The sequence below is a fragment of the Aquarana catesbeiana genome, linkage group LG12 (assembly GCF_042186555.1).
Source record: "Aquarana catesbeiana isolate 2022-GZ linkage group LG12, ASM4218655v1, whole genome shotgun sequence".
Taxonomy (NCBI): domain Eukaryota; kingdom Metazoa; phylum Chordata; class Amphibia; order Anura; family Ranidae; genus Aquarana; species Aquarana catesbeiana.
The window spans coordinates 105,500,790-105,521,151 of record NC_133335.1 but is presented as its reverse complement, the minus strand read 5'-3'; the positions used below and the strand labels follow the sequence as shown (position 1 = coordinate 105,521,151).

The 20,362-nt window shown below is 43.5% G+C and overlaps 1 protein-coding gene across 1 annotated transcript in view; it reads left to right on the top strand.

Moving 5' to 3' along the window:
- Window positions 1–20,362, top strand: part of ARHGAP23 (Rho GTPase activating protein 23) — a 529,546-nt gene that overhangs the window by 288,669 nt on the left and 220,515 nt on the right. The window contains exon 9 of the mRNA XM_073608262.1: window positions 18,106–18,217. Within this exon, the coding sequence (XP_073464363.1) occupies window positions 18,106–18,217 (112 nt within the window). The remainder of the gene's footprint in view (window positions 1–18,105; window positions 18,218–20,362) is intronic.

Genomic DNA, 20,362 nt, shown 5'->3' with positions numbered 1-20,362 from the left:
AAAGGCAGGAGCAAATCGCTCCTCCACCCACTTCTGCCCCCACGCTTCGGCATATATGCTGAAGTATGTAACTGTGCTGGTGAAATCACCTCCGACAGCGCTGGAGTCACGGCTTTATGTATCGTGGGAGCAAACACTGTTGCTGTCAAGATAAATAAATCCGCGCTGCAGCTGAATGGCGTACCTGAAAACAAAAAAATGTTTAAAACACAGTAAACTATAAAAAAATTACATACCTGAAAAGCAAACATGATAAAACATAACAATAAAACATTGCAGAATAGAATACAGTAAAAAAGAGCAGAACAATAGAGAGAAAATAGAGAGAGAGAGAACAATAAAACGACAACTATTTTTGGTTTTTTTATTTTATATTTTTTTTGTGTATTTTTTTTTTTTTTATTTTTTTTTTTTACTTTTTTATTTTTTATAACTGTAACTTTTAAAACTGTAACGGTTCCAGGTTTGGGTCTCTCAAAATGCGATGGCATCTTGAGAGACCCTGTGGAAGTGTGTCCTAGTCTGTGCAGTGCTGTACCCTACGCTAATACTCAACTAGTGTATGGTAACGTTCAAAACATTCACCAATGCAAAGACCAGGATTGCCAGGACAGGAGGGACAATAATACCGGGTGTCACGCCTAAATCCGCGCTTTCTGCAGACACGACATTTTCTTTGGGGGGCTCGTTGGGTAGGGGTACTCTGGAGGACATAAGGAAAATGCCTCTCAAGCAGCCGGCCTACTGCATTTGGATTGGGAAGGTGAGGTGGAGCACCGTCTGGAAACAGAAGGGCTCTGACGATCTCTTCCTGGAATTTAAGGAAGGATCCAGTCCGTCCTGAAGCTCTGTATAGCACATGAGCGTTCAGCAAAGCCAATTGAAATAAATAAACAGACACTTTTTTGTACCAGCGTCTGGCCTTACGGGCAATTAGGTACGGCGCCAACAACTGGTCGTTGAGGTTCACCCCTCCCATATTAAGGTTGTATTCGTGGACACAGAGGGGTTTCTCCACAACACCAGTCGCCGTAGTAATTTGGGTCGTCGTGTCTGCATGAAGGGAGGTGAGAACGAAAACATTCTTCTTATCCCTCCACTTCATAGCGAGCAAATTATTATACTTCAAGCAGGCTCTCTCCCCCAGCCTAAGACGGGACTCTACAAGCCGCTGGGGAAAGCCCCGGCGATTAGGTCGCACGGTGCCACATGCTCCAATCTGCTGATCAAACAAGTGACTAAAAAGTGGCACGCTCGTATAATAATTGTCCACGTACAAGTGGTACCCCTTTCCGAATAAGGGTGACACCAAGTCCCACACTATCTTGCCAGCGCTTCCTATGTAGTCAGGGCAGTTTATCGGCTCTACGTGACTATCTTTGCCCTCGTAAACCATAAATCTACATGTATAGCCTGTGGCCCTGTCACAAAGCTTATACATCTTGACCCCGTATCTGGCACGCTTGCTGGGAAGGTACTGTTTGAAGGACAAGCGGCCAGAAAACTTAATCAGGGACTCATCAACGCAGACAACTTGATGGGGAGTAAACAAGTCTGCAAAACGTTGGTTGAAGTGGTTTACGAGGGGCCGAATTTTGTAGAGCCGATCGTATGCAGGGTCTCCACGAGGACGACAGAGTTCATTGTCGTTGAAGTGCATGAACCGCAAAATCTGCTCGTATCGTGCCCTGGTCATTGAAGCAGAGAACACGGGCATATGGTGAATTGGGTCAGTGGACCAATATGACCGCAACTCACTCTTTTTGGTTATGCCCATGTTGAGGGAAAGGCCCAGAAAGATCTTAAATTCGGAGACCGTAATTGGTCTCCAATCTCTGGCAAGGGAGGACTGGGGATTAGCGGCGATGTGTTGACCAGCGTACAAATTGCTTTGGTCCACAATAGATCTATAGAGATCATCGGTGAAAAACAGTGAATAAAAATCCAGTGGCATAAAGTCAACTGTTTCCACCTGAATTCCGGGTTGGCCAGTGAAAGGGGGAAGTACGGGTGCTGCAGAAGTGGTGGGTACCCAATTCGGATTGGCGAATGCAGCAGGAAGGGCACTATGGGCACGACGGGCCTGTCTTTGTCTTCTTGGTGGCAGCGGGACACTAGTTGTGCTTGCCACCTCGCCAGCTTGAACTGCACTTATGGGACTCGCCACGTCACCACGTGATACTGCAGTGCTGGATGTACGACCAGGGTGTACTAGGCCGCTGGTGCTTGCCAGTTCACCAGAAGGAGTAGCGGCACTAGTACTTCTCTGCTCCATACGAGAGCCCTGCGGTTCTTGCACTTCAAGGACAGAAGAAGAAGTTCGGGGTCTGGTACGCCTGACCCTAGCAGGGACCACAACTCCGTCGTCAGAGCTATCTGTCATGGAGCCGCTGTCCTCTACAGGTTCGTATTCTGAGCTTGAACTTGACAGATGAGTGACTTCCTCTTCACTATCTGTCATGCTCAGAAACGTGTAGGCCTCTTCACTAGTGTACCTTCGATTTGCCATTTTGGGCTCTAAATTTAGGGGTACACTAGTGAGACTCACAGGCAAAAAAGCTCCTGACTGTCAGCGACTGATTCAAAGCGCTACCAAAAAACTGTTAGCGATCGCAGGGATCAGGCCTGACTCTGCGAACGCTGCAGTTATGTGTGCTTAGTGTTTTGTGACAGTTATTGATCGATACTGCACTTGGGTGGGCTGGGCTGGGCTGGGCCGAGGAGCAAAACGCAGGTGCTAGCAGGTATCTGGGCTGATCCCGCTAACACTGCAATTTTTTGGGGGACCCTAAACTGCTGGGGAGTATAGATCTGATCGGATCAGATATCGATCCGTTCAGATACTATAGCACTAAGGGAGGTGTATGCTGCGTGCGTGGGTGTTAGCGGTACTGGCGCTAACCTGACGCTGCCTGGGGCGACGCAGACCTTATCTGATCCTAAAAACTTAACTTCTATCACCGCCGGGCAATTAGGGGGTTAAACCTTTATAAGGTAATAAACGGCGGGTGCCCTAAAACTGTAATAAACTACAATAAACTACAAAAACAAACCAACTAACCAGCGTCACCCGTAACAATTATATGGTGATCACTGGTGAAAGGGTTAACTAGGGGGCAATCAAGGGGTTAAAATTTTTAGTAGGTAGTATATGGGGGTCCCTGTCGCTATAAAACACTGACAGCAAACCTATATACTTAACTCCCTAATTAGCGTCACCTGTGTCACTAATACAGCGATCAGAAAAACGATCGCTTAGTGACACTGGTGACGGGGGGTGATCACGGGGTTAAAACTTTATTAGGGGGGTTAGGGGGGTACCCTGGACCTAAAGGGGGGTACCCTAGACCTAAAGGGGGCTAACCTAACTGCCCTAACACTTGTAACTGACACAAACTGACACCAATGCAATAAATCAGAAAAAAAAAAAACCTGCTATTGGTGTCAGAGTGACAGGGGGTACAGGGGGGTGATCAGGGGGTACAGGGGGGTGATCAGGGGGTGACAGGGGGGTGACAAGTGTGCCTGCGTGTTCTACTGTTAGTGTAGTGTTGGTGCACTTACTTGGATGTCTTCTCTCCTCTGCGCCGGACGAAAAGACCGGCTCGAGGAGAGATGACATCACTTCCTCAGCTTCTGTTTACATTCACAGAAGCCGAGGAAGCTTGTCATTGGCCAGGAGCGATCGCGAGGGGGGAGCCACGAATGAGTGGCCTCCCCCTCACCTTTGATCGACCCTGACCTCGGTCCGACCGCCGCTGGCACCGGGGAGGGGTCCGATCGGACCCCCCACCCGCGGGCAGGCAAGAACGTACAGGTAAGCCCTTTTGCCTGCCCGTGCCGCTCTGTCGACGTACATCGTCGTGCGGCGGTCGGCAACTGGTTAAGCCAGTACATGTCCGAGCCCATCTGAGGTTTGGATGTTCCAGAAGAGGATTGGGAGAATGTCATATGGTCAGATGAAACCAAAGTAGAACTGTTTGGTAGAAACACAACTCGTCGTGTTTGGAGGAGACAGAATGCTGAGTTGCAACCAAAGAACACCATACCTATTGTGAAACATGGGGGTGGCAACATCATGCTTTGGAGCTGTTTCTCTGCAAAGGGAACAGCACGACTGATCCGTGTACATGAAAGAATGAATGGGGCCATGTATCATGAGATTTTGAGTGCAAACCTCCTCCCTTTAGCAAGGGCATTGAAGATGAAATGTGGCTGGGTCTTTCAGCATGACAATGATCCCAAACACACCGCCCGGGCAACGAAGGAGTGGCTTCGTAAGAAGCATTTCAAGGTCCTGGAGTGGCCTAGCCAGTCTCCAGATCTCAACCCCATAGAAAACCTTTGGAGGGAGTTGAAAACCCGTGTTGCCCAGCGACAGCCCCAAAACATCACTGCTCTAGAGGAGATCTGCATGGAGGAATGGGCCAACATACCCGCAACAATGTGTGACAACCTTGTGAAGACTTACAGAAAACGTTTGACATCTGTCAATGCCAACAAAGGATATATAACAAAGTATTGAGATGAACTTTTGATATTGACAAAATACTTATTTTCCACCATAATTTGCAAATAAATTCTTTCCAAATCAGACAATGTGATTGTCTGGATTTGTTTCCACATTTTGTCTCTCATAGTTGAGGTATACCTATGATGACAATTACAGGCCTCTCTCTCTCATATATATATATTGTATAATATACATAGAATATATAGGGGGGTCCGTGGTGGTTGAATTGTCATACAGCCACCACTGAATACATTAACAGACATCAAAAGAGTATATAGGGATGTGGGGGACAGGATCTAAAGGGTAAGATGATACCTACCCAGCTTGCCAGCTAACAAGTATATATTCACAGAACCAGGAAGGGGGGGTTTAGTTTGTAGGGTCCCTTTGAGATACACAGCAGACTAGAACCAAGCCTCCTGGGGATGTATTAGGGAGGACTGGAAAATCTAAAAAATGTAATAGGGTTACCTCGTTTTGTACCCTATTACAGTTTTTTTTTTTCTTAGATCATCCAGTCCTCCCCAATACATCCCCAGGAGGCTTGGTTCTAGTCTGCTGTGTATCTCAAAGGGACCCTACAAATTAAAACCCCCCCTTCCTGGTTCTGTGAATATATAGTTGTTAGCTGGCAAGCTGGGTAGGTATTATCTTACCCTTTTAGATCCTGTCCCCCACATCCCAATATACTCTTTTGATGTCTGTTAATGTATTCAGTGGTGGTTGTATGACAATTCAACCACCACGGCCTCCCCTATATATTCTATGTATATTATACATTTTTTATATATATATATATATATATATATATATATATATATATATATATATATATATATATATATATATATATATATATAAAATCTCTCTATCCCCTACTCATTCACATATACTTTTTCTTTCATAGTGACTGGGACGACACGGGGACCATTTCCTGTGAATTGGTTCTGTCCTACTCCTTCATGGAGTGACAATAGGTGCCATTGGAGACGCCCTTTGTAGAGCTGTCCTGATGTTTGGGGGACCCCTGCCAGCTCCGGGGGCGGTATCCACCCAGCAGTACCTCTCCCCACTGCTTCTTTTCTCTTCAGGTTCCTTCTTGTACCTGTTCCTTTTCTTGTCCCACCTACCTGCCTTTGTCCCTCTTCTGGTCTCTCTGGGTCTGCAGCCGACTGATCCCCCCTTGGATGCCTTGGATGTTTGTATTAGCACACACGGTTAGTAACTATACTATTATGCAATATATGCTTGGCTATATATATTATCATCTAGGACCAATATTGGAAGTACAGCAAATTGTTTAATGCGTTGTATATGCTTCTAAATCTTGTCCTTTTTCTTGTTTGACCGTAGATATAAATTATTGTCGTGACCAAAACTTATTACCCCTGAAGAAGAGGTTTTAATTTCTACTTCTCTACTCAATATATTAAGACTTGCCTACCTGTCAGTGACCCAAATCAAAGTCCAACTAGAGGATATACACTTATGTTTGAGTAATTTTTTCTAAAGTGCCAATACAGTGCCCATCAGTAAATGCTCTTCAGTGCCACCTTATCAGTGGATCCTCATCAGTGCCATAAAAAATGCGTTTTCATTTTCTTTCTACTTTTACCAAAAACTTGTGAAAAAAAATGACGTGTTCAAAAGACTCATTATGCCTCATAGAATATATGTTCGGGGTGTTTTCTTTCTAAAATAGGGTCATTTGGTGAGAGTTTCCACTGTCCTGGTGCTCCAGGGCCTTCAAAAGTGTGATAGGTAGTTAGGAAATGATATGTGTAATTTACTGTTTGTCCCTAGAACGCCTGACGGTGCTCCCTGCATGTTGGGCCTCTGTATGTGGCCAGGCTGTGTAAAAGTCTCACATGTGGTATCGCCATACTCAGGAGGAGTAGGAGATCATGTTTTGTTATGTAGTTGTAAGTATGCTTATGCCATGTGACAGAAATGACCTGTTAATATGGTTATAACATTTTGTGAAAAAAAATAAATAAAAAAAATCTTCAGTTTGCAAAGAATCGTGGGAAACAATTCAAGCGTGAAAAAACTCACCATGCCTCTTACTAAATACCTTGGAATGTCTACTTTCTAAAAAGGGGTCATTTTAGGGGTATTTGTACTTTCCTGGCTTGTTAGGCTCGGTTCACACTGGGGCGACTTGTCAGGCGACCTAGTCGCCTGACAAGTCGCCTCCCGTTCTGTGCTATGGAACCGTTCTAATCGGAGCGACGCAAGTCGCTCCGACTTAGAAAAAGGTTCCTGTATTACTTTGGGGGCGACTTGGGGCGACTTGCATAGACTTCTATGCAGAAGTCGTCTCGCAAGTCGCCCCGGCAGTCGTTTGCAGGTCGCCTCGCTGAGGCGACCTGCAAGTCGTGCCGCCCATGTGTGAACCGAGCCTTAGTGTCTCAAAATATAGATAGGCCTTCAGTACATCAGGTGTGATCAATTTTCAATGATTGGCACCAAAGCTTGTAGACTAAAACTTTCACAAAGACCAAAGAACATACACTGATTTGGATTATTTTACCAAAGATATGTAGCAGTATAAATTTTGGCTACAATTTATGAAGAGAAATTACTAGTTTGCAAAATTTTATAACAGAAACTAAGAAAATGATTTTTTTTATTTTAAATGTTCAGTCTTTTTTTTTATTTATGGCACAAAAAATAAAAAAACCCAGTGGTGATTAAATACCACCAAAAGAAATTTGTGCGAAAAAAAGGCTAAAAAATTAATATGGGTATAGTGTTGCATGACTGATTGTCATTCAAAATGTGACAGCACTGAAAACTGAAAATTGGCCTGGTTAGGAAGGGGGTTTAAGTGCCCAGTGGGCAAGTGGTTAAGAATGTTTAACCTCCCTGGCGGTATGATTCTTTCTGATTTTAGGTGCTGAAAGCGGTACAATTATTTTGCATGGAAGTTTGGCGTTTTATATTGTAGGCCTGTAATTCTTAACAATAACACACTTAAATCTGTCCAAACAAGAGTCTAGTAGATATCCCGGGTATGATAAAGTTTGAAACACAAAAACATAAATTATAATATAATAAAAAAAAAATAATAATTAAAAAAAATAAAAATAAATAGTAATAAAATAAATTTCCACACGATTCACTATCGCTCAATTCTGCAAGTGTTCTAATTTACTATCGCTGTTTTCTAGCTGGTCTAAAGCCATTTTTGACGTAAAGGGACACTTTTTGGTTGCTATGGACAATCTCCAGTTTCCAGGCAGAAAGAACAGTATATGCAATATAAAACTGCATGCAGGGCATGGGCCAGAGCACTGGGGACAAATGGGATGTGAAATGATTTCATACAGTACTGTAATCTGTAAGATTACAGTACTGTATGTGTTATGCTTTTTACATTTTTTTGAATTTGCCGCCAGGCTCCGCCCCCGTGCGTCGCGACGCTCGCAGGGAACGGAGCCTGGCACAGAGAGGCTTCGGAACAGGACACAGCCCGCGGACACTGCGGGGGACATCGCAGGATCCCGGGGACAAGGTAAGTAAGGAGGCACCAGGATCCTGCGATGCAATCCCGAGTGTGGCTCGGGGTTACCGCTAATGGTCCTGAATTTTAACCCCGAGCCACACTCGGGAATACCGTCAGGGAGGTTAATAAGCTTATGTTAAATTCAGTATTACATGACCTTTTCATGCAAATATAACTTGGGAAAGATACATTGGAACTGAATAACCACCATACGGAAAAATGATTCAAAATAACTGATCACATTAAACCAGCACATTTAAATAATCCTTTCTAAAAGAAAACACAAAAACAATATGTTAGACTACCTTTTGAAAACATATATACATATCAGGGCTTTGTATATACCGTATATACTCGAGTATAAGTGGAATTTTCCAGCCCTTTTTTTTGGGCTGAAAGTGCCCCCCTCGACTTATACTCGAGTCACTGCCGTCTGTCTGCATGATCAGCGTGTCATGCAGGCAGACGGCAGCCGGCGTGTGATAATACCGTTCGGAGGCTATTCCAGCTCTCAAAAGCCGCGCCTCCTGCTCGTCTGTGATAGGCTGAACACTCCATTTTACAGCTGTCAGTGTACAGCCTATCACGGACATTCTCTCATCCTCATCCGTGGTATGAGAATGTCCGTGATAGGCTGACTGCTGAGTGTTCTGCCTATCACAGAGGAGGAGGAGGCGCGGCTTTTGAACAGTGGAATGGCCGCCGCAGTGTATTATCACATGCTGATCGGAGGATGGAGATCGCCACAGGGACGTTGCACAGGACACAGGTAGGCTGCACATGCACACAGGACACATGCACACAGGACACTGGACACATATACAGGACACATGCACAGCACACTGGGACATAGGACACATGCACAGGACACAGGGACACATACACATGTACAGGACACAGGACAGATGCACATGTACAGGACACATGCACATGTACAGGACACATGCACAGGATACAGGTAGGCTTTACAGGACACAGGGAGGCATGCAGCTGTAGATGGGCATTGTTGATCCTCTTTTTCCACTTACAGTAGCTGCTGCATTTCTCACCCTCGTCTTATACTTGGGTCAATAAGTTTTTCCCAGTTTTTTGTGGTAAATTAGGGGCCTCGACTTATACTCGGATCGACTTATACTCGAGTATATACAGTAATCACATATTTTTATTCATTTTTTATATAACACGTACACAGTACTGTATTCTGATTTGTTTTGTTTATTTCACACACACACAACAGTCTAGTTTTTGTTAACGGTAGGGGGACATGGCTGTGCAACTTCTGTCTCTCTCCGTTTAACCTAAAGTATCCACTTCTCTTTAAGCTGGAATATCGTTCTTTATTAAATATCATCCTTGCTTTTACATCAATTTACGCATACCCTGAACTATTTTTTGATACCACTGTTCTGATATTTATACTGTAACTTTACTTTATCACAACCTTAACACATTTTCATAAGTATATCTTCTTTCTGCATATATACATGGTTTTTAAAGCTTTCCATCTGGATATTAAAGAAAGACGGAGAAACTTGTGCCATTGTAGATACAATAAGAAACAAAATATAACATACAGTCAGGTCCATAAATAAAAAATCGACACAATTCTAATCTTTTTGGCTCTATACACCACCACAATGGATTTGAAATGAAACAAACAAGATGTGCTTTAACTGCAGACTTTCAGCTTTAATTTGAGGGTATTTACATCCAAATCAGGTGAACGGTGTAGGAATTACAACAGTTTGTATATGTGCCTCCCACTTTTTAAGGGACCAAAAGTATGGGACAATTGGCTGCTCAGCTGTTCCATGGCCAGGTGTGTGTTATTCCCTAATTATCCCATTTACAAGGAGCAGATAAAAGGTCCAGAGTTCATTTCAAGTGTGCTATTTGCATTTGGAATCTGTTGCTGTCAACTCTCAATATGAGATCCAAAGAGCTGTCACTATCAGTGAAGCAAGCCATCATTAGGCTGAAAAAACAAAACAAACCCATCAGAGAGATAGCAAAAACATTAGGTGTGGCCAAATCAACTGGTTGGAATGTCCTTAAAAAGAAAGAACGCACCGGTGAGCTCAGCAACACCAGAAGACCACGGAAAACAACTGTGGTGGATGACCGAAGAATTCTTTCCCTGGTGAAGAAAACACCCTTCACAACAGTTGGCCAGATAAAGAACACTATCCAGGAGGTAGGTGTATGTGTGTCAAAGTCAACAATCAAGAGAAGACTTCACCAGAGTGAATACAGAGGGTTCACCACAAGATGTAAACCATTGGTGAGCCTCAAAAACAGGAAGGCCAGATTAGAGTTTGCCAAACAACATCTAAAAAAGCCTTCACAGTTTTGGAACAACATCCTATGGAAAGATGAGACCAAGATCAACTTGTACCAGAGTGATGGGAAGGGAAGAGTAGGGAGAATGAAAGGAACTGCTCGTGATTCAAAGCATACCACCTCATCAGTGAAGCATGGTGGTGGTATTTGATAAATAAACAAAAAATGGGGTGAATGGCACCACCTATTAACTAAAGAACTAAAAAATGGGATATAAGGCTAAGCCTAAAAAGGGGGATGTATGACAGGACTAAACACCTATTATCCTAGCTAAAGGAAACCACAACAAGACCTATAATGGAGTTGGGTTAGGGAGTCTGTGCAGGTAAATATGCGTAGAGGGCAAAGGCCTCAAAGATACCTCAGTAGAGCAACTCTGCCCAATGACCACCCATAAAGGACTGCCCAAACAGTGACTTAATGGTGCATAATAAATATGTGTAGTTAAGGTAAAAAATCAGCTAAAGGTGAGTATATTAAATGTGAACCATACAAGTATGAATCAGAGTGTTCCGCACTGACACAGTGCAAAGCCATCCATATATAAAAAAACATGTACGTAAAAAGTGTGCTATACAATTTTAACTGCATGCAACAGATATATAGTGATACATTGTGAAATATATAACTGCAAAAACCATATATGCAAAAATTATGGATAATATCAAATATCTAGAAGCAAATAAACCTTATATCAAAACGGTGTAATTAAAATCCAAAGAAAAACACAGAAAAATCAGGACGCCATCAAAAAAGGCATGTAGGTCTATATAGTGAGTGAAAAAATCATACATAACAGTTCCCGTATACAGGATGATCAGGTTGTGCCCATATATGTAGCAGAAAGAACAACAACAGGTGACTTGAGTGCTTTAAGTAACTCCAGGTGACTTCTGTGCTCCCCCTCCAGGGTCCCTACTCACCGGATACAGTCACCCCTGCAGGGGTAATATGCATGCAGTTGCTCTCTGTTTGGGTCAGTTCAGCCTGATGTCTGCTATATGGATCCCGGAAGCGTCCCTTTGGTTCCAGATAGGGTGAGTATGCCCATGGATATATTCCTCATATAAGAAAAAGAATGCCTCCCATAGTGTAGTAAAATGTAGATGGTCCTTTTATTAAAATTAAAGCATAAAATAAAATTAAAATCAGCATACACAAGGTACAAAAGCGTGTGTATCTACAGCCAGCTGGTGCACGCTGGTAGTGAGCAAGCCATAAGACTAGAAGTGGGTACAAGCCGAGATAGGGGTTAGCAGCGGCTCGCTCCAGATGCGTTTCACCCTCTCGAGTACCCGGAAGTGACTTAATGTGCGTGGCTGCAGATACACACGCTTTTGTACCTTCTGTATGCTGATTTTAATTTTATTTTATGCTTTAATTTTAATAAACGGACCATCTACATTTTACTACACTATGGGAGCCATTCTTTTTCTTATATGAGGAATATATCCATGGGCATACTCACTCTATCTGGGCACACGGCAAACAGGAAGCCAAACACACAATGGATACACAATGGGCAAGGTTGGCTTGCAATGCCCAGGTTAATATAGTGTTCCTAATTCGAGACCGGGGTGGAGCTATGCCGAGGGAAGATTATTTAAACAGTCAGCTGAGGGTGGCTGGCCTCTAAAGGTGAACACAGAAGGAAAGGTGAGCTGACAGACACACATTACTGCATAACCATGACAGTACCCCCCCTCTTACTAAGCCTCCCCCTCCCCCGCCTGGGCCCAGGCTTAAAGGGAAGGAGTAAAGACCTCAGATGCAGTGACCTCTCCTCAGAACCAAACCCTTTCCAATGTACAAGGTACTGAAGAATGCCTTTACGGCGCCAGGAATCCAAAACTTGACTAACTTGTACTTTCGATTATCCTTAGAGACCGGAACCGAGGTAGGGAGAGGACGAGAGGACTTATTGAGGACTAAAGGCTTTTTAGGAATGGGTAAGGGCGTGAGAAGACCATCAGGAGTCTGAGCAGGGTCCCCCAGACCCTTAAAGATGAGCTGGACATCCAGCACAGGACCATCAGACTGGGCAGAGGTCAGTGAATCCCTGAGGTCAGATTGGTTAGAAGGTGACGTGTCACAAGAGTCAAGCTGGATAGCTGAAACACAAACAGAATGCAGAGAGCACTGAAAAAAAAGATTGAAAACCCCACCTGGCCGAATGGGGCAGTCTATCCAAAGGATGGATTGAGCCTCTTAGACATAGTTTAATGGTTTGAATGGACATAGTAGGGTAAGACCAGGTTACAGAAGGTCCTGAATAAGAAAAAGCAGGAAGCTCACTGGGCATGAGCTGGACTGGCATAACTGGTGCAGAGGCCGACTGGATAGTATCACCAGGTGTAGCGACTATCACAGGGAGTAGTGACTGTGGAACTTGCAGACAAGTTAGCCTGGCTGTGTGTCCAAGGGAGTTTAGGGACAGGCAAAGGTAAATGGTTATGCAAACTGGAGTGAATGTCCGGCTTAGGTTCATAGGTGGGCTCCTCATCCAGAGTGCCACATGATCTAGAGAGTGCATCAGTCCGACTATTGCAGGACACATTCCAGAAATCGCTATATACAGCGGGAAGAGCAGAAGATACTGGGATGGTGGCAACAGGAAGTTTCTTTTTTGGGGTAACCTTGAGTAGGCAGGAAGAGGAACAGGAGGAACCCCAAGCCAGGATCTGTCCAGCAGTCCAGTCAACGTGTGGAGAATGGAGCCGTAACCAAGGAAGACCTAATATGATAAGAGATGAAGCCTTAGGTAAGACAAGGAAGGATGTCCACTCCTGGTGGAGTTTCCCTACCGACATCCTAACAGGGAGGGTCTGGAAGCGGATAGGGCCCCCTGGGAGAACAGTGCCATCAATCGCCAAGACCAGCAATGGCGTTGTAAGGGGCAAAAGGTAAGTCTCATGGAAGATGCAGTTTCCCAATTCATGAAATTGTCAGCGGCTCCAGAATCCACATGTGCCAAGACCAAATGAGAGGAAGCGCCGACATGAAGGAATACAGAAAGGAAAAGACGAGAAGGTGAAGGAGATATTTCAGGGTCTAATACTCCACCTTAGGATGGCTAAGATAGAACATGAAAGACACATAGCGGAGGAGAGCAAAAAAAATCCCAAGAAATTCTTTAAGTATGTAAACAGTAAAAAAGGGAGGACAGACCATATTGGCCCCATAAAGAATGAGGAAGGACATCTGGTTACAAAGGATGGGGAGATGGCAAAGGTATTGAATTTATTCTTCTCCTCAGTCTTCACGAGTGAATCTTGGGGCTTCAGTAACCAAAACTGCAGTGTTTATCCTCATGACACAACACAGGAAGCACCTACATGGTTAACAGAGGACGGAATTAAAATTAGACTTGAGAAACTTAACATTAATAAATCACCGGGACCAGATGGCTTGCATCCGAGGGTACTTAGGGAACTCAGTCAGGTGATTGCCAGACCGTTGTTCCTAATTTTTACAGACAGTCTATTGACTGGAATGGTACCAGCTGATTGGAGAAAAGCCAATGTAGCACCAATATTTAAAAAGGGCCCAAAAAACATCCCTGGGAATTACAGACCAGTTAGCCTAACATCAATAGTATGTAAACTCTTGGAGGGGATGATAAGGGACTATATACAAGATTTTAGTAATAAGAATTATATCATTAGCAGTAATCAGCATGGATTCATGAAGAATCGTTCTTGCCAAACCAATCTATTAACCTTCTATGAGGAGGTGAGTTTCCATCTAGATAAAGGAAGGCCCGTAGACGTGGTGTATCTGGATTTTGCAAAAGCATTTGACACAGTTCCCCATAAACGTTTACTGTACAAAATAAGGTGCGTTGGCATGGACCATAGGGTGAGTACATGGATTGAAAACTGGCTACAAGGGCGTGTTCAGAGGGTGGTGATAAATGGGGAGTACTCAGAATGGTCAGGGGTGGGTAGTGGGGTTCCCCAGGGTTCTGTGCTGGGACCAATCCTATTTAATTTGTTCATAAACGACCTGGAGGATGGGATAAACAGTTCAATCTCTGTATTTGCAGACGATACTAAGCTAAGCAGGGCAATAACTTCTCTGCAGGATGTGGAAATCTTGCAAAAAGACCTGAACAAATTAATGGGGTGGGCGACTACATGGCAAATGAGGTTCAATGTAGAAAAATGTAAAATAATGCATTTGGGTGGCAAAAATATGAATGCAATCTATACACTGGGGGGAGAACCTCTGGGGGAATCTAGGATGGAAAAGGACCTGGGGGTCCTAGTAGATGATAGGCTCAGCAATGGCATGCAATGCCAAGCTGCTGCTAATAAAGCAAACAGAATATTGGCATGCATTAAAAGGGGGATCAACTGCAGAGATAAAACGATAATTCTCCCGCTCTACAAGACTCTGGTCCGGCCGCACCTGGAGTATGCTGTCCAGTTCTGGGCACCAGTCCTCAGGAGGGACGTACTGGAAATTGAGCGAGTACAAAGAAGGGCAACAAAGCTAATAAAGGGTCTGGAGGATCTTAGTTATGAGGAAAGGTTTGCGAGCACTGAACTTATTCTCTCTGGAGAAGAGACGCTTGAGAGGGGATATGATTTCAATTTACAAATACTGTACTGGTGACCCCACAATAGGGATAAAACTTTTTCGCAGAAGAGAGTTTAATAAGACTCATGGCCACTCATTACAATTAGAAGAAAAGAGGTTTAACCTTAAACTACGTAGAGGGTTCTTTACTGTAAGAGCGGCAAGGATGTGGAATTCCCTTCCACAGGCGGTGGTCTCAGCGGGGAGCATTGATAGCTTCAAGAAACTATTAGATAATCACCTGAATGACCGCAATATACAGGGATATGAAATGTAATACTGACACATAATCACACACATAGGTTGGACTTGATGGACTTGTGTCTTTTTTCAACCTCACCTACTATGTAACCTTCTAGATGTATTAGCCCCGAGCGTTTTTCTGGAAGAAGAGAAGATGTGTCACAAAACTTGGGATCAAACTGACCTTTGATCCCACTGTAGAGTCACATGCCCAGAGTTCTGCGCCTAGCGCGTTCTTCGGGAGATAACTGGCCCAGCTGTATAGGTTCCTCAGCAGGCAGGGGGTGCTCCTCGGATCGAAGAGAAGGGACAGGGAACTCAGGCTGCCTAAAGAACAGGGAATGCTGGCGTCTTTTTTTCCAGGGCCCTCTCCTGAAAACGAATATCGATCTGGTTACACAAGGTAATGACACCGTCCAGATCAGCAGGGAGGGATCTACCTGCTAATTCATCCTTCACTCTATCAGAGAGGCCATGTAAAAAGGTTGCAACTAGGGCCTCATTATTCCAGCTCAGTTCAGCTGTGAGGATACAGAACTGAAGAGCATACTGTCCTACAAAGCGGACTCTTGATGGAGACGTAAAAGAGCGTTGGGCGCTGAGGAGACACGACCCGGTTCCTCGAAGATATTCCGAAAAAGTTTCAAGAAATCAGACAGGCTAGAAACCACTGGATCATTCAGTTCCCACAGAGGAGCAGCCCAGGCTAACGCCTCGCTGGACAGGAGGGATATAATATAGGCTACCTTCGCCCGATCGGACAGGAAGTTTTGGGGCTGGAGTTCAAAATGAATTGTGCACTGGCTAAGGAACCCCCTGCAGGCCTTGGAGTCCCCAGAGAAGCGGCCTGGACCTTGTAGCTGTAATAAATGTGTGGCTGCGACTGGTGGGATAGGTGCAGCAGCAGATAGAGGTTGGGGTTGTTGAACCGGGGATCCTAATGAGGCCTGAACCTGTTCAAAATGGGAGGCCAAATCCTGAAGGAATCGCATCACCTGGGTCTGATGCGATTCCTGGGTCTCAAGTCTGCTAGGCCCTGCAACGGATCATCTGCGGGTAGCGGCACATCAGCTGGGTCCATGGCTGGAGTGCATCTGTCACTTGGGACCAAGTGACAGATGCACTCCATAGGAGTCGGAAGTGCACCGCTAAGATAGTGGACACTGGGACTGACTGCTGCGGATAGTACCCAGGGAGGTTCAGGAAGCAGGTCTACTGGATCACTAACACAGATCCCAGTGGGAGCTAGAGCATAGATTCCCCAGGGCGTGGAGTCTAAGAGCCAGCAGGTGTTCACCAAGGCCTCTAGTGGTGAGGATGGACTGTGCTGCAGTCTGGCTCCAGGTCGCGGTCCCTACGGTCTCACAGCTCACACTCACGGTAGACTACAGGAGAAGGAAGCAGCAGGCTGGAACAACAAGGATAGTAAAGGGATAAGGCAGAGGTCAAGGCGACTAGCAGACAGAAACAACAGAGTACACGCCATAGTTTTAGGGTCACAGGCAAACGGGGATAGTCGGGGACATGCCAAAAGGTCAGGGTCACGAGCAGACAGGAATAGTCGAGAACACACCAATGTCGGTAACAGAGACAAGAGGAGAGCACACGGCAAATAGGAAGCCAAACGCACAATAGATACACAATGGGCAAGGTTGGCTTGCAATGCCCAGGTTAATATAGTGTTCCTAATTAGAGACCGGAGTGGAGCTATGCTGAGGGAAGATTATTTAAACAGTCAGGTGAGGGTGACTGGCCTCTAAAGGTGAACACAGAAGGAAAGGGGAGCTGACAGACACACATTACTGCATAACTATGACAGTACATGTCTGGGAGCCTGCGCCCCTTTTGTTATTTAGGAGCAGCATTTTCTCAAAGTTTATAAGGGTTGTACAAACATTGTGCTTGTACAGCCGGGTTTGTAATTCCACCCTTGGTGTCCGTTCCATCTGAAGGCAACAATATATGCACAAAAATTCTTATAATTGTTTCTCAATCGAAACTGCTAAGTGAAATAATGCAAGTATATGTTTTTATTGATGGTTATTCATTGTAGGAAAAGAGTGAATGAGGAAAATGCTGTATTGTGGCCGCTAGATGGAGCTGAGGAGCATACTTCTTTTACTATGATTTTCAGCCCTTTCTAGTGACCATAATGCAGTATTTTCCCCATTCACACTATTTTTATTTTTTTTTTATTTGGTTATGATCTGTGAGAATCAAGCCTGAGAATATTTGCTTTTGGTTCTTTCACACAGAATAAATGTACATGCAGTTTCAATAGAGAAACAGCTATACATTTTTTTTTTTTTTAATAAATACAACCCTTTGTTTTAAATCCTCCTGTAGACAGTAATGTACCCACATGTGTATGAATCCAAGGAGCTGTGTCCTTCAGTGAATATTGAAGAAAGTGATTTTACAATGAATATATGTAAGATTTTGATTTAACGTGGTATTCTACTTTGGACATCATCATTACTCTAAACACAGAATTATTGGGAATATCCTTATGTGTTTCTTCCTTTTTCCTGTTGTTCAGATAACAACTGTGTGACCTGATTTTGTCTAGCCCAGTGTTTCTCAACTCCAGTCCTCAAGGCACCCCAACAGGTTATGTTTTCAGGATTTCCCTCAGATGAAATAGCTGTGGTAATTACTAAGGCAGTGAAACTGATCAAATCACCTGTGCAAAATAATGGTAAGCCTAAAAACATGACCTGCTGGGGCGCCTTGAGGACTGGAATTGAGAAACACTGGTCTAGCCTAATCAGATGTTCATTCTGCTTAGTATAGGTACACCTCATTTATTTCAGGTGCTTTTCATGTGCACTGTAGTGGCAAAAATGAAAAACAAAAAATGGATTGTGTTTTATTAGTTTTGCATTTCCACATTTTATATTGTCATTGATTTCTGTCTCAGGTAGCATTAAGTCCAGTCGACGTTCTTCATACCATCAAGCAATTACCACTGAGCGCTCAAAATCTTGTGACGATGGCCTCAACACTTTCCGAGATGAAGGGCGGCTTCAAAGGTGAGGGTGGTAAGCTGCTGCTGATAATTTATAGAGCAGAATGTAAAATCTAATTCCAGTATTTTTTATTTTTTTTTGGATAGAGTTGAGAGATTAGAATACATGATGGGTTTTTATTGCTGTCTGTGCTCTCCATTAGGAGATTTACCCTCTCTATATGTCCTGTTTACCATTATCATTGGAAGTAACTAAAAGGAAATTTAAAAATTTGAGTTGTCCCCTGAACAGGGTCCCCAAGAGATTTTATTAATTTGCAGGGATTTCATCCATGGGGCAGGAAATGAAGGGAGATCTCTCCAATGGGCTACAGATGGCAAATATAAAGCTTACAGAGGTTATAACCCTCACTTATCCAAAAAGAAAAAAAAAAAGTTTTGCCTATAATATTTCTTTCAGTACTGAAAGGCTGCACAGTAGGATATGCATTATTGTTGTCCAGGTTTTTAAAGTATACATTATGCCCACTATGAGCACAGTATTCCATATCATTGTAAAATATGCAGTTAGATTTACAGATCTTTAAAATAATCTTTTAGCATAGTTAACCTGAGAGATGATTAGATTCTTAATCTACAGGAAACACAAATGAAAACCGTTAAAAACCCTGCCCTTGTCCCTCAGTGGTCAAAAGGAAGACTAACATATCAAGGAGAAATATAAATTAACAAAACATTAGGATATAGTAGCACTGTCCTGGAATGTTGTGAAAAAATGTTACCTGCAAGTCTACCTTCACCCATTTAGGTTCCAGGATAGCTACCTGCAAAGGAAATAAGTAACTGCATACCTCAGAGTGAACCACTGCTTGGAGATCTTTTCTTGGAGCCCACCTTCACTCTATAGTGTTTTTTGAAGGTGTTTTCTTGACCATGCAGCTGTTATGCAAATCCTAATGAAACATTTGCACATCAAGAGTAATACTGAGCTGCAAACATACTTAGTGTATGTAATGAATAGTGTATATAAAACGTGCTGCTCTATAAAAGCCAATGCGTGAATAAATTGTGTATCACATAGAAGTAATAAATTGAACTAAAATGTCAAAATTCATGTGTCACCATATAAATGGACTCTAATGAAGTGCAAAATAATCAGTGCCAACCGAAAATACAATCAATGTGAAAAAAGTGCAGTCTGCGTTCACTCCTGATCCATGCAAATTTGTCTGTGACCACTGTCTAAATTGAAATTGCAAGGAGATATGCCACGTATCATCCATTATGGAACAGCGCACGCAGGACCGCCAGCCACCAAGAATCCCCCAAAGGGTGTACAGTGCCTTGTAAAAGTATTCATACCTCTTGAAATTTTCCACATTTTGTCATGTTACAACCAAAAATGTAAATGTATTTTATTGGGATTTTATGTGATAGACCAACACAAAGTGGCACATAATTGTGAAGTGGAAGGGAAATGATAAACGATTTTCCACATTTTTTACAAATAAATATGTGAAAAGTGTGACGTGCATTTGTATTCAGCTCCCCCTGAGGCAATACTTTGTAGAACCACCTTTTACTGCAATTACAGCTGCAAGTATTTTTGGGTATGTCTCTACCAGCTTTGCACATCCAGAGAGTGACATTTTTGCCCATTCTTCTTTGAACAATAGCTCAAGCTTTGTCAGATTAGATGGGGAGCATCTGTGAACAGCAATTTTCAATTCTTGCCACATATTCCCAATTTGACCTTGACTGGACCATTCTAACACATGAATATGCTTTGATTTACTACATTCCATTGTAGCTCTTTCTGTATGTTTAGGGTTGTTCTCCTGCTTGAAAGTGAACCTCCACCCCAGTCTCAAGTCTTTTGCAGACTCTAACAGGTTTTCTTCTAAGATTGACCTGTATTGGGCTCCATTCATCTTCCCATCAACTCTGACCAGCTTCCCTGTCCCTGCTGAAGGAAAGCATCCCCACAACATGATGCTGCCATCACCATTTTTCACGGTGGGGATGGTGTGTTCAAGGTGATGTGCAGTGTTAGTTTAAATTTTGGTCTCATCTTACCAGAGCACATTCTTCCACATCCTTGCTATGTCCCCCACGTGGCTTCTCGCAAACTGCAAACAGGACTTCTTATGGCTTTCTTTCAACAATGGCTTTCTTCTTGACACTCTTCCATAAAGGCCAGATTTGTGAA